Source organism: Delphinapterus leucas, chromosome 1 (genome assembly GCF_059928025.1).
Source record: "Delphinapterus leucas isolate spDelLeu-1000000601 "Yukka" chromosome 1, BTC_Dleu_Yukka2, whole genome shotgun sequence".
NCBI classification, from domain to species: Eukaryota; Metazoa; Chordata; class Mammalia; order Artiodactyla; family Monodontidae; genus Delphinapterus; species Delphinapterus leucas.
Genome location: NC_143129.1, coordinates 164412957 through 164427031, shown reverse-complemented (window position 1 = coordinate 164427031; position 14075 = coordinate 164412957). Strand labels below are relative to the sequence as shown.

The 14075-nt window shown below is 41.8% G+C and overlaps 1 protein-coding gene across 9 annotated transcripts in view; it reads left to right on the top strand.

The window, feature by feature from the left end:
• The window catches only part of AZIN2 (antizyme inhibitor 2), a 34451-nt gene that overhangs the window by 14096 nt on the left and 6280 nt on the right, over positions 1-14075 (top strand). For all 9 annotated transcript variants that reach the window (XM_022575146.2, XM_022575148.2, XM_022575141.2 and 6 more), the window contains 3 exons: positions 98-263; positions 1480-1642; positions 2803-2915. In XM_022575146.2, coding sequence (XP_022430854.1) covers positions 98-263; positions 1480-1642; positions 2803-2915 — 442 coding nt within the window. The remainder of the gene's footprint in view (positions 1-97; positions 264-1479; positions 1643-2802; positions 2916-14075) is intronic.

The following is a 14075-nucleotide window of genomic DNA, read 5'->3' as shown; positions in this document are numbered from 1 at the left end:
ACAGTCACTACATCTGGAAAATGGGCACAGCATCCAGTGTGCTCGGCCAAGGTTGCTCCTGGCTGGGTGTAAGCCGAGGCTCTTCCTCCCTTCCCAGTTTTCACATTGGCAGTGGCTGTCCTGACCCTCAGGCCTACGCTCAGTCCATCGCAGACGCCCGGCTTGTGTTTGAAATGGGTGCTGAGCTGGGCCACAGGATGCACATCCTGGACCTTGGCGGCGGCTTCCCTGGAGTGGAGGGGGCCAAAGTGAGATTCGAAGAGGTAACCCTGGGATTGCAAGTGTCACACTGGGCTTGGTGGGGGTGGGGATGGGGGCAGGGAGGGTTATAATGATCCCAGGAAGCTCACTGTGAGTGGGTCCCATGTGCTACGTGCTGTGCTTAGTGCTTTACCTGGATTATTTTATTATTAACCCTGTGTTACAGCTGAGCAAACTGAGGCTCGCAGACGTTAACTTCACTTCCTGAGTCCATGGAAGAGCTGGCTGCGCACCCAGCTCTTCCTGACTCCGACCATGCACCTATTTGAGGCCTAACCAGGCCATATTTGCATAAGTCATAAGGCTTTCTGAGGGTCTGGGTGTGCCCTATGCACCCTCCGGCGGACTGATGAGAAGTCAAGTGGGCAGGGGAAGGAAAAGCCAACCTTCTGTCCACTCCTAGTCCGTCTGTCTCCTTCCCATCTGGAGGGTGAAATCAGGAAAAACGTGTCCCTGCAATCCCAACTTGAACCACTAGGGGTCGCTTTTTCTTAGTAAGTGCTTGGTCCTGGAATATTCACATCTTGGAACTGAATTTAAGAAAATAATACGTGATGGACACTAAGAATTAGCTTCAAAGATGAGCATTGCAGCATTCTTCATAACAGAAGTCCAGTGGATTTCCTTGGTGCCTATAGCACTCAGGGATTGGTTAAATTATGGTATATTCTTATGGTGAAAACATTTACACACATGGGGAGGTCATTCAGTTTATTGAGTGAAACAGTTTATAAAAACATATATACTTATAGCCCTGTCATGTTTATAATTAAAAAATCGGGTTTTTAGGTTTGTATAAAAAGGAATTAAAGGAGCTACTCCAAAAAGTTAACACTGATTAGGTTAATCTGGGTAATAGAATTAGAGGTGACTTTGACCTTCTTTTTCCTTCTCTGTAGTTTCTATTAAAAAAATGTGTTATTTAGCATACTGGTTATTTAGGAAAGAAAAATCCACGTCAGGGCTTCTGGAATCTGAGTACCAAGTCTTAGATTAAGAGTGTCTTTTCCCATTGTAGGGTCATTGAAGGGTGATTTACACAAGTGTGAGGGTCTTGACCCAGCTCTGTCTCTGCCTACCTTCTTGTCCAGCTGTCCGTGGTTACCAGCTGGGGTAACCTGAAATCAAAGAAGCTTTCAAGAAATAGACTTGGAGCTGCAGCAAGTCTTCAGCATAAACCCCACATTTCAAACATGTAATTGTCCTCCACCCTCTCAGATTTCTTCTGTGATCAGCTCAGCCTTGGACCTGTACTTCCCGGAGGGCTGTGGTGTGGACATCCTTGCCAAGCTGGGGCGCTACTATGTGACCTCGGCCTTCACCTTGGCAGTCAGCATCATCGCCAAGAAGGAGGTTCTTCTGGAACAGCCTGGCAGGGAGGGTAGGTGCCAGGTGGGCAGCGGAGCCCCATTCTTCCCTAAAGCCAGGGACAGTGGCTGGCTGAGCTGGGTCTGATTTTAAGGGGTGGGGGAATCTGGAAAATGGGTCCTTGCTTTAGGGACGTTTACAATCAAGTATTCTCACCCCAAGACACTCTTTAGCATCTTTTTTTTTCCTGTGCATGTTTATATTTTATGAAGATTGAGATCAAAGCAACCTTAGGGAGAATAGATGCTTTATTAACCCTATTGTACAAATGAAGAAATTGAGAGCCAGAGAGAATACAAGTGAATTGCTTAATTGCTAGTAAGTGGTAAAGCCTGCATTTCACCCCTTGTTTGTCTTCCCTCCAAAGTACAGGCTCTTACTCACCCTACTGCTTCTCACAACATATTGAAAGTAATTAATGACAACTTATATTTGTCTAAGCCCACTTTATAGACGACAGAATGTAGGCATGGAGAGGTTGAGTCACTAACCCAAGGTCACACAGCTGATAAGGGGCAGTGCCAGGATTCAAGTCCAGGCTGGGCTGACTCAAGGCTCCTCTGTCCACACTGCCAACATCAGCGCTCTTCCCTGACCTTCCAGATAGATCAGTCGTCCCAGCAGCCTCTTGAGTGAGAGGTCTGACTCTGATCTTGGGGCTTTCTTCTCTGCTTTGGGACCCCCAGGCACGAGAGCCTGAGGTCAGTGTGCTCTTCCTCGGAGAGGGGTGGTGGGCTCCAGGTGGAAGGTCTTCTGTGTGTGTGTGTGTAGGGATGGAATTCTGGCCTCCTTTACACATCTGGGGGATTATACTTTCTAGTCCAGCCGGGAGACCTGGCTTCTCATTCCAGCTCATGCGCTGCCCCATCGTGTGCCTCTGAGCAGGTGGCTTAACCTCTTGGGGTCTTGAGTTTGGGTGGGCTGCTCTTCTGCCTTTGCTGGGGCATTGAGGGGCTCAGATGCAGTCAGGGAGTGTGTCCTGGGCAGGGTTGCTCAGCTGCAGGGTGTTTCCAACACAGTAGTGAACGTCCTTTCACAGGAGGAGGCTGGCCACCTCATAGCTGAGGAAGGGGCAGCCCTCTTGCTTCAGTAGCTTGTCCCCTTGCTGAGCCCGCCACAGTTCCAACCCCTCATGTGCTGCTTGTGCTGCCCCGCCCCCTCCCCTCCCTGCAGAGGAAAACGGTTCTGCCCCCAAGACCATCCTGTACCGACTCGGTGAGGGCGAGTATGGAATCTTCAACTCAGTCCTGTTTGACAACACCTGCCCTACCCCCATCCTGCAGAAGGTGAGCCTACCCCACTGGGCCTGTTTTCAATTGGGTGGGTGCATTTAAATAACATTTGTGTGTGTGTATTGTTATTTAATTTTAAAAAACTAAAACATTCATTGTGGAAAACAGCAATAAGAAGAAAGAACGTTATCACCCATAATTCCACCACAGAGACTCTTTGAACATTAGATTTCTTTTCAATCTTTTAAAAAATGTATTATACTTTTTTCCCATAAAGTTGGGATCATATCAATTTGTAACCTGATTTTTTTCCCACTTAATATGGGGTGTAGCTCTTTGCATGCCATTAACCAATCTTTGACAACACGCCTCTTGATGACTACATAATATTTTAGCCAATCTAACTCTAGTGATTGTCCATTTGGCTTCCTGATTTTGAGCTTTGTGGGTCTATCTTGACATCCATCTCTGATCACTGCTCTGGGATAAATTCCTAGAAGTAAAAATTCATCTTTAATGAGTTTTCCATGTTAACAAGGGAGTAGGAATAGACAGAACATTCCTTCTAGCCTCTGCAGAATCCAGCCCAGGGCCTCTGGCAGCTTTAGCGGGCGTTGTTAAGAGGGGAAAGGAAATCAGACACACTTGTAAGATTTTCATATCTCCAGGCCTTTGTGTGGTCTTGCTTTGGGAAGGAAACTTAAGTGCCTAACTAGTACCTAGACCATCGTGAGCTTTCAATGTGTGTTTTTGTTTTTCTTTCCGTTTCCATGCTGACTAGTTTTTCCAGAGGCAATCAGATGTTAGCTCCTCTTTGTAGCTCTTCCTGCCCCTCCTCTACTGCTGGCAGAGGGAGCCCCTCTCTCCTCCAGGCGCCCCTACCCGACCCGAGACTTGATGGATATTCATTCCATAGCTGCCTTGTCTGAGTAAGCCTTCCCGACGACGTGCTCAGGAATTCAGTTTTCTACGGTGATGCACGAGCATTCCCTGCATTCCTGTGGTCTCCCACATCCTACCACACAGAGGAAGCACCAGGCCTAGGCCAGCCAAGCCCCAGGCTACACAGCAGGCAGCACCTGCTTCCCAGTTACTCTCCCTTCCAGTCGCCCTCCCAGTCCCGGTTCCGCTCCCTTCTTTCTGTTGCAGGCGGTCCCTGGCCCACTCCCCCATTCCCTTCATCAGCTCTTCAGACGAGCGAGCAGGGCTGTAGTCCCAGCCCAGCCCCATGCCTGCTCCAGGAGCTCTGGCTGACCAGTCTCTAGTTGGTGTTCCTGACTTGGGCACCAGGATGGCACTGACCCTCTCGGCAGTCTGTGCTGCTCCTCCTCTGGTGGGTGCTGAGGCTTCTTCTTCAGGCTGCCAACCGCTTAGGAGTCCTGCCACGTGACCATACCCAGGGTGGGGCCCGCGGTGTGGCCGTGGAGACAGGCACCGTGTAGGTGACAGCACACACAGTCAGTTAGCTACAGTTGTGCTGGGAGTGTGTCAGAGGGACCCAGCCTGGCCAGGGGTATCTGCACTTCTTCCCCAAGGAAGGTGCCCCTCACTAGCCAGGATGGCAGCTTTGTACCCTGCTCTTCATGCCCAGCACTTTGTTTTTGGACCTCAGGGAGAAAAACTCATATTAAACATAATCCTTGGTTCAGGGTTTTCTTCTCATCATTGGAATATGCATGGCTCCTTTTCTTTTCTTTTTTAAAAATTCAACAAATATTTGAGTACCCTCCACATGCAAGGCATTGTGCCGAGGCCTGCAGAAGACAGTAGGTGAGGAATAATTGTCTGTGTCTTTGAAATACAATCCTGCTGGGTAGAAACACGTGTGTGTGCGTGTGTGTGTGTGTGTGTGTGTGTGTGTGTGTGAGAGAGAGAGAGAGAGAGAAAGTAGTACGCAAACTACAACAGTGTCATGAGAAAAGTACAAAAACTACAGAACAAATGTTATTGAACTTTTTTCAAAAATATTTTAGTCGTTGTCACTAAAAGATAAGGACTTAAAAAAAGAACACAGTAACATCACCAAACTAAAAAATGAGCAGTTCCATAGTATCCCCTGTCGTCTAGTTAGCATTCAGATCTCCTCTCATAAATGGTTTATATAGTTGATTTTACAGGTGAGAAAACTGAGGCATAGGGTGGTGAAGCAACTGACTCAAAACACACACAGTTGATAAAGGAATAAACTGTAGACCCTTGGGGGCAGAGTTCATGTCTTATTCGTCTTTGATTACCTGTGTGCTGTCAAAGAACAAGCTCTTAACTATTGATACTTTCCTATAAAATGATGGCCTCTCTATAAAATCACCGCCTCCTTGTAAAATCTCACCATTGTTGGGCATTTGGGCATTGCTAATTTTTGTTTATTCTTATTCATGTTTCTATGAGTACTCCCTCTGCCTAGAATGCTCTTTGTTAGTCTCTTTGTATGCTGGCTCAATGCACATGCTTAAAGTATATTCCCTTTTAAAAACTCTTTTCTTTTCTCATACATCTTTATTGGAGTATAATTGCTTCACAATGCTGTGTTAGTTTCTGTTGTACAATAAAGTGAATCAGCCATATGCATACATACATCCCCCATATCCCCTCACCCTTGAGCTTCCCTCCCACCCTCCCTATCCCACCCCTCTAGATTGTTGCAAAGCACTGAGCTGATCTTCCTGTGCTATGCGGCTGCTTCCCCCTAGCCATCCATTTAACATTTGGTAGTGTATATATGTCCATGCTTCTCTCACTTTGCCCCAGCTTCCCCCTCCCCCACCCCCGTCTCTGGAATAGGACTACCAGGTAAAATGATTTGAGCATTTTTATGCCTCTTGATACATATTGTCAGATTGTTTTCCTCAAAGCTTGGACCAATATTTATTGTTACCATTTGTACCATTTCACAATAAGCTCACCAGCATTATGTGCTGTGACCATTTTCTTTTTTCTATTTTTTCTTTTTATTTAAAAAATTAAAAAATTTTTTGGCTGTGTTGGGTCTTTGTTGCTGTGCGGGCTTTCTCTAGTTGCGGCGAGCGGAGGCTGCTCTTCGTTGCGGTGCCCGGGCTTCTCATTGTAGCAGCTTCTCTTGTTGCGGAGCACGGGCTCTAGGCGCGCAGGCTTCAGTAGTTGCAGCACTTGGGCTCAGTAGTTGCAGCGTGTGGGCTCTAGGGCACGCGGGCTTCAGTAGTTGTGGCGCGTGGGCTCAGTAGCTGTGGCTTGTGGGCTCTAGAGCACAGGCTCAGTAGTTGTTGTGCACGGACTTGGTTGCTTCATGGCATGTGAGATCTTCCCAGACCAGGGATCGAACCCGAGTCCCCTGCATTGGCAGGCGGATTCTTAAGCACTGTGCCACCAGGGAAGTCCATGACCTTTTTCTTGTTGGCTAATTTATCTGAACTGGTATACCTCAATATTTCTTTTATTCTTGTTTCTTTGACAAGGATAAAGCTTTTTTTTTTTTTTTTTGGTTTATTTTATTTCCTTTGATGTCAATGTCTTTTTTTTTTTAAGTGATCATTTTTTTAAAAAATAAATAAGTTTATATATCTATTTACTTTTGGCTGTGTTGGGTCTTCCTTGCTGCGTGGGCTTTCTCTAGTTGCAGCGAGCGGGGAGTACTCTTGGTTGCAGCGTGTAAGCTTCTCATTGTGTTGTCTCTTGTTGCAGAGCGTGGGCTCTAGGCGCACAGGCTTCAGTAGTTGTGGCACACGGGCTCAGTAGTTGTGGCTTGCAGGCTCTAGAGCGCAGGCTCAGTAGTTGTGGCACACGGACTTAGTTGCTCCGCGGCATGTGGGAGCTTCCCAGACCAGGGATTGAACCCGTGTCCCCTGCATTGGCAGGCGGATTCTTAACCACTGCACCACCAGGGAAGTCCCGTCAATATATTTTTATATCCTCTGTTCGCCTAATTTGGGAGGTCTTAAAGTTTTTTTTTTCTTGCAAATGAAGATGAGCCTGCATATGCATGTGTGTATGTATTTAATATAATATTTGATACATATATTTTTTCTTAATCTGATGGTTTATTATTTTAGTCTTGTGATTCTTTGTTATTCTTTCATAGAAGTTTCAACACACTATCATATATCTTAACTAAGTGTGCTGCAATTAATAGTAAGGAAATTTGTCTCTAACTGCTCTGCAGTTTATAGATTACCATATATATGGTGTATATATATAACAAATAGAACATTTATTGGAGAAAAATTTAGCACAAACAGTAAAATAAAATAACCCACTAATCCCACCATTCAGAGACAACTATTGTTAAAATTTACTTTCATTCCTGTTTTTTTTTTTAAGTGTCATAGTGCACATTGTTTTTAACTTAAAAAAAATTATATACTATGAGACATGGTTTTCTTTACTGATATGTTAGGTGGACTCTTTATTTATAAACATTTTAAATGTTCACTGAGTTGTCTAAAGTGACATATATTTAGGGTATAAAGATGCAATTCAATAAATGGGTATTAGCACTTCATAAATGCAAGGTATAGTTAGGCGTGGGGAGGTACCCAGAGGGGGCAAGTACCGTGGGAGTTTTACGAGAATCTTGGGAAGCAAAATTCAGGGTACAAGCTCTAGTTGCCCCACTCCGTACAGAGACACCCCCCCTTGAAAAGATTGGGCTTTCTTACTTGTCATTGTATTTTATTCTAATTATTTATGGTTTAAAAAGTGTGAATCCGTATGGAATATATTGCAGTAGTACTTGTCAGGTCTGGATCTGGTTAGTTCTTGCCTTAACAATTCTTAAGTAATGATTTCTAACCCTTTTTTTATTTCTGCTTTGCCATACTGTACATTAATTTCATATTTTTTCAATGATCTCTAGTTTTTATCCCATTCTTTTGACAACAGCTTTGTGCTATGTTTAGAAAACTGGTAGGGTGCCTTCTATTTCCAGCAATGTGGTAGACTAGATACCCCAAACAGCCTCCCCACTGACAACAAAGAGAACTGTGTCCTGACTTAAGAGATAGCAGGGAATCTTCAGAGGTCAAAAAATAAGTGAAAGTAGGAATCTCCATTTCACTTAGAGTAAATGCCAGTCAGCTCACCAGCCTGAGGGATCCTTTTTAAATGTAAGTCAAATCATGTCTCTTTTCTACCTAAAACCCTTCTTTGGCTCCTGTCTCACTCCATATTAAAGCCAGAGCCCTTACAGTAGCTCCCGCAGCCCTTTGTGATCTGACCCTGTTTCCTCTCTGACCACCTCCCCCACCCTCTTCGCCTTGCTCACCCCACTCTAATCATATCAGCCTCCTTGCAGTTCCTTGAACTCACCCAGCATGTTCCTGCCTCAGCATCTTTGCACCAGCTTTCCCCTCTGCCTGGATCACTTTTCTAGGTACCACACTGGTTCACTCCTCACCTCCTTTAGGTCCTTGCCCTAAAGGAGGCCTACCCTGACACCTTACACCTTATTTAATATTACACCTGTACCCCCCACCTGGTCTGTTGTTTTTTAATTACTTTGTAACACAGTATATAACTTCTTTATTTTGTTTTCCTCCCTCCTGCTAGACTATAAACTCCATGAGGACAAGGATCTTTGTCTATTTTATTCACTAGTGTGTCCCAAGCACATACAACAGTGACTATTCAAATATGTGTTAAGTGAATTAATTAATCCAGAGAGAAAACCTAACTCTGAAACTGGCTTTCTCTCTGGGAGGTGTATACCGAATCCTTTTAGCACTGATCTTCAGTTTTCATAGTTGTGTGTGTTCCTAGGGACTAGTCAAGATAGAGAATATGATAGGATCCCTCACATAAAGCTGGGAACCCTGAAAAAGTACATAATCATTAGTGTAAGAGAATATTAGGAAAAACTCCCACAGAGGAGGACAGCAAGAAAACTTGTCTGTTTTGATCTTATTAGTAGTTGGAAGAGAGCAAAAAAATGAGAATTTGAAACCACAAGCCGGCCTTTTCTTGGGTTTGTTGCCCAAATTCATATTAACTGTGTGGTCTGAAAAACCTCAAGCCTAGAATTCATTTTATCTTGCAGAAGCAAACACAAATTCTCTCTGGAAGAGGACTTCTCAACCTAGGCTTTTAAAAATTCTCACAGATAAAGTTCCAAGGTACATGAGATCACAATAAAAAATCACAAAACACAAAGAAACAAGTCACCATGAGGGGGAACCAGCAGAAGCAATAGACAGCAGATTCAAACCTGCAATTACTACACGTACTGGAATTATCAGATGCTAGAAATAAAAATATTTACAATGTTTAAAGAAATAAAAATTGAAAATATGACCCAAAAGTAAGCAAATATAAAAACATGAACTAGCAGATTTTTAAAAGGACTAAATAGAACTTCTAGAAATGAAATATATGAAAATTGAACTTATGCACAGGGTAAGAAAGATATTAGAGACAGTTGAAGAGAGAATTAGGGAATGGGAAGATAGAGCTGAAGAAACTATGCAAATGTAGCACAAAGAGACAGAGATAGGAAAGAAAATAAGAAAGGCAAAGGAAGTGGTAGATAGAATGAGAAGGCATAATGTCTAAGCATAGTTTCAGGAAGAGGTTGTATCAGGATACAGAAACGAGACAAGTAATTTGAACAGGGGAATTTTAATATAAAGAATTGCTAACTTTAAAGATGGTTAATTACTAAAAAGGATAAAAGCAGTTACTACCCCTGGTAAGGTAGAGTGAAAAAGGAAGAAACTTAGAGGAGGGCTTCTCCCTCCAAGGCTGAGATTGAAACCTTTAAAGAGAGACTGTGGCTATTACAAGGATGTGCAGCCTACCAGTGGCAAAGAAATTTTCAGAGGGTTCCCAACACAACTGCATCACAGAAGCAGCCTGCTGCGGAGTGGAGGGAAGCTTGTTGGACTGTGCAGGCCAAAGTTGAACTGTGGGGGCCACTGAAGTGAATGCAACCAGACCCTCATACCCTGAACCAGAGGTGGCCACACAGAAAACATCAGGCTAAAAGGAGGAAAGTCCCTTCTTCCTGATCTGTTCTTGCAGTGTCTTTCCAGCAACTTCTATTGACAAAGCCTAACATAGAGATGGATAGTAAGAAGAAATGTCTTACTCCAGCATCACAAACCAGGGCAAAGAACGGTGGATTTGGAGCTGAGAGGCAAAATAAATAAATTAAAATTAAAAAAATTAATAGCTGGCAGAGAGTTAATAAAATGTAAGAGAGGAACACTTATTCTTAGATTTGGGAAATCCAACAAATTCCAAGTATGTTACCTAAAAATAAATCCATACCTAGACAACATATTAGTGAAACTGAATACCAAAGACAAGGAGAAGATCATAAAACTAGTGAGAGGAATGAGACAGATAGAAGAATACCTGTAGAAGAATGTTAATTAGACTTACAGCTTATTTTTCTCCTGTGACAATGGAAGGCAGAAGGTAGTGGAATAGCAGCTTCAATCTATCAACCTAGAATTTTATATCCAGCAAAATTGTTTTTCAAGAATGCGTATGAAACAAAGGCATTTTCTGACAAGCAAATACTGAGAGATAGATCTTCACTAAAGGAGATTCTAAAGGATATATTTCAGACATAAGGAAAATTATCCAGATGGATGGTCTGAGTTGCAGGAAGGAATGATGAGCAAAGGTAGGTAAATATGTGGGTATATTTAAAGGATCACTGACTGGCACCAGCATCACCACCACCAACAATTATGTGACTAGAACAAGACACTGAAGTTTATTTTACTCTTATGCAACTGTCTGGATGCAGGCAATTCAGAGCTGGTATAGTGGTTTCATATTCACATGGAACCATATGGCTTTCAGTTGTACCTGTTTCTAGGTGTTGCCCCCATCTTGGTAGGTGCAATTTGAAGCTCCAGCCATTATAGGAAATAAGAGAAGTCCCTCTGCCAGTTGTCTTTCAAGGAAATTTCCTGAAAGTACTTATGCTTTTATCTTATGGCCATAACTACCTGCAAGGGAAGTTGAGAAATATAGTCTTTATTATAGGTGGACATGTGCCCAGCAAACATTGAAGATTGGAATTGCTGGGGGTAGGCAACTAGCAGTCTCTGTCACAAACAAGATAGACTAAAACACTGGATAGCAATAGAATGTAAGTTGGGAGGTAGAGTGACCAAGCTGGTCTTCTAAGATTTTGAATTGTTTGAGCAGAAGGTAAAGATATCGATTAATTTTAGACTTTATGTTAGGTATGCATGTTAAAATGTAAATGTCTAGAGTAACCACTAAAATAATAGAAGTTTATTAAAATAGTTTGGTTTGGAGAGTGGCATAAAAACATAGACCAGCAAAACATAGTTGAGAGCACAAAAAATATCCACATATATCTGGAAACTTGATTTGACAGCACTTGCAAAGCATATCGTTGGGAATTGTTTAACATATGATGCTAGACCACCTGATTGTCCATATGCAAAAAATGAAACTGGATCCCTATCTTACACCATACATATATATAAATTCCAGAGACCAATATAGGAGAGTATCTGTTTGGCCTTGAAATAGGAAAAAATAGTGAAGAATATCTTTAAAACCAAAAAGGAAGACTGATGTTTGTCTACATTAAAATGAAGAGCTTCTGCTCATCTGTTAGTGAAAGGAAGGAGGCAATCATAAAGTGGGAGAAAAATACTGAAACACATATATAATTGATAAGGGATTAGTAGAGAGAATATATGAAGGATTCTTAAAAAGGAAACAGACAAATAAGAATCTTACGAAAATAAGGGGAAAAAAGTGAAGCAGAAAGCAATAGAAATAGGGGCAAAAGACTTTAACAGGCAGTTCACAGAAGAGGAAAGCCAAATAGAAAATGCAAAGGTGCTCAACCTCATTGGTAATCAAGAAAATGCAAAGTAAAAGGAAAACAAGATACATCTTCTACCAACTAGATTAGAAAAAAATTTAAAGCATGACAATATCAAGTGTTGGTGGCATATAGAGAGTTGGATCTCTTAGATACTGCTGGGTGGAGTTGGTATTTCTACTTTGGGAAACAAGTTGGCATATTTAGGTAAAGTTAGACATGTGTACACTCTCCCAGCAAGTTCCTAGGTATATATTGCATAGAAACTCTGGGCATGTGTATTTGAAGAGATGTCAGAATGTTCACAGGAGCAATTTCTATAATACAAAACATTGGAAACAACCTTAATGTTGTCTTGATGCTGGGTAGTAATCAAATAAATTACAGTGTATTCCATACAATGAATTCTATGCAGCTTATTGTGAATTATATCTACATGCATCAGTTGGATGAATCTTGGGAATGTAAGTTTCAAATAAACAAAAAAGCAAGTTGCAGAGATTACATACCCTATATTTCCAATCATATACATTTTAAAAAGTGCAAAATCAAATTCTAAATTGTTTAGGGTTAGGTATACTCATGGAAAAAAGTAAAGCAAAAGAATAATGAAAACAAAATTCTGGATAATGGTTACCTCTGGAGGAGTTTGGGAAGGGACATGTCATTGGGATGGGGATTTCAAAGATAGAGGAAATGTTCTATTTCTTTAGCTGGGCAGTGGGTACACAGATATTCATTTTATCATTATTCTTTTTATTTTACACATGATACAAATGTCCTTTTGTATGAATTAAACATTTAACAAAAAATTGAGTCTGTCACTGCTACTTATTAATATTCTGTGATAGGCTCATGTTTATTTTTTGTCATATTGTTTCTAATGTTTAGAAAGATATCCTGGGAGTTTTAATTAGTCATAGCATATTTAATCTATTAAACTGGAGAGAATTCTTTTTTGCTTTACTCAGCTTTTCTAGCTAGGAGAGGGTAGAGCTCTTGTATTTTATTTCTCCTTTTAAGGTTTTATTATTTTCTTTGAATAAGTATTATTGTGGCCCAAGTACATCCCTGAGTTTAGTAATGCTTTCTTTACTGTCGTGAGTGAAGATGGTCCCCTGTGTGTTTGAGCCGAGACACTGGCTTGCATGCTGAAACTCACTGAGCTCTTCTAGTAACTACCTCACTCCCCTTTGTTTGCCAGGTGGGCAAGTGTTATCTGCAATGTGATATTTTATTTCTTCACTTTCTCTATATTGTTTATTTTTTCCCTGCTAGCTATTGCCAGCATTTCTCATGACAGAAAGCTTCAGACTTGGAGTCAGAAGATGTGGGTCTGAGTCCTGGCTCTGCCATATAGTAGCTGAGTAACATTAGGCAAATTACTTAACCTCTCTGGGCCCTGTTTCTCTCGTTTCTTCATCTGGAAAATGAGGGGGCTTAACTTTAATTACTAAGGTTGCTTCTAGTTCTGAAATGAAGCCATTCTAGTGTATCTCCATTAAGTTAGAGTTGGCTCCTTATTTTAAATAGTTTCTCTTTGTTGTGGGGTTTAGTTTTGTCTGTAGTTTTAATCAAGAAGAGGTGCTATAGGCTATTGAATGCCATGTTGACATGTATTGGGAAAATTTAATTTGAATTGTAGGTCTATATTTTCCATATTATGATGAAGCCAGTGATTGCCTTGCTCATATCATCCCTGCCTTCCATTTAGAGACAAATTATCTGATCATTGAAAGTGATTCTTTGAATATGAGTGTGGATTTGATTAGCTAGGGATTCATTTTGGATTTTGCCTATATGTTCACGAGTGAGATTTTGATCATAGGCTTTTATTCTGTTTCCTCTTTTTCCTTTTTGTGTGCAGCCCTTGCTCATGCCATTTTTTCCCTTTGAAAATATTTCTGTATACTTTATGCAGTATAGGAGTTAATTGATTTATTGTTTAAAAGTTGGGGAACTATTTAGGGATTCCATCAAAGCCATGTGCCATTCTAAATGTTTCACCTTGTTTCATCTGTGGATCTGCTCACCTACTGGGTCTCTTTGAGGAAAGCAGCCATTCAGGTGCAGCTAGGAGGCACCTTGTCTGGGACCACCTGAAGTTCTGCTGCTAACCCACTCCAGAACCTGAAGCAGGTCATTTCTTCTGAGTTTTCTCATCTGTAACATGGTAATTGCAACTGCCTCCCAGATGAGGTGTGAAGTAGTGGTGGGCATGCTTTGTAAAGTAGGAACCCCCTGCCCTCTCTCTCAGAGGGGGCCCTAGTAGCAGACTGGGCATCTTATATTTTTACAGGTGCCTGTCCATTTCCATTCAGTTTTCCGACTCATAAACAGAGCTGAGACTTACAAGCCTGTCCCCGCATGCTTTTGGAACATTTATTTTGCATATTCCTTTTTTTAAAAAGGTTTTAAATGATAATTGC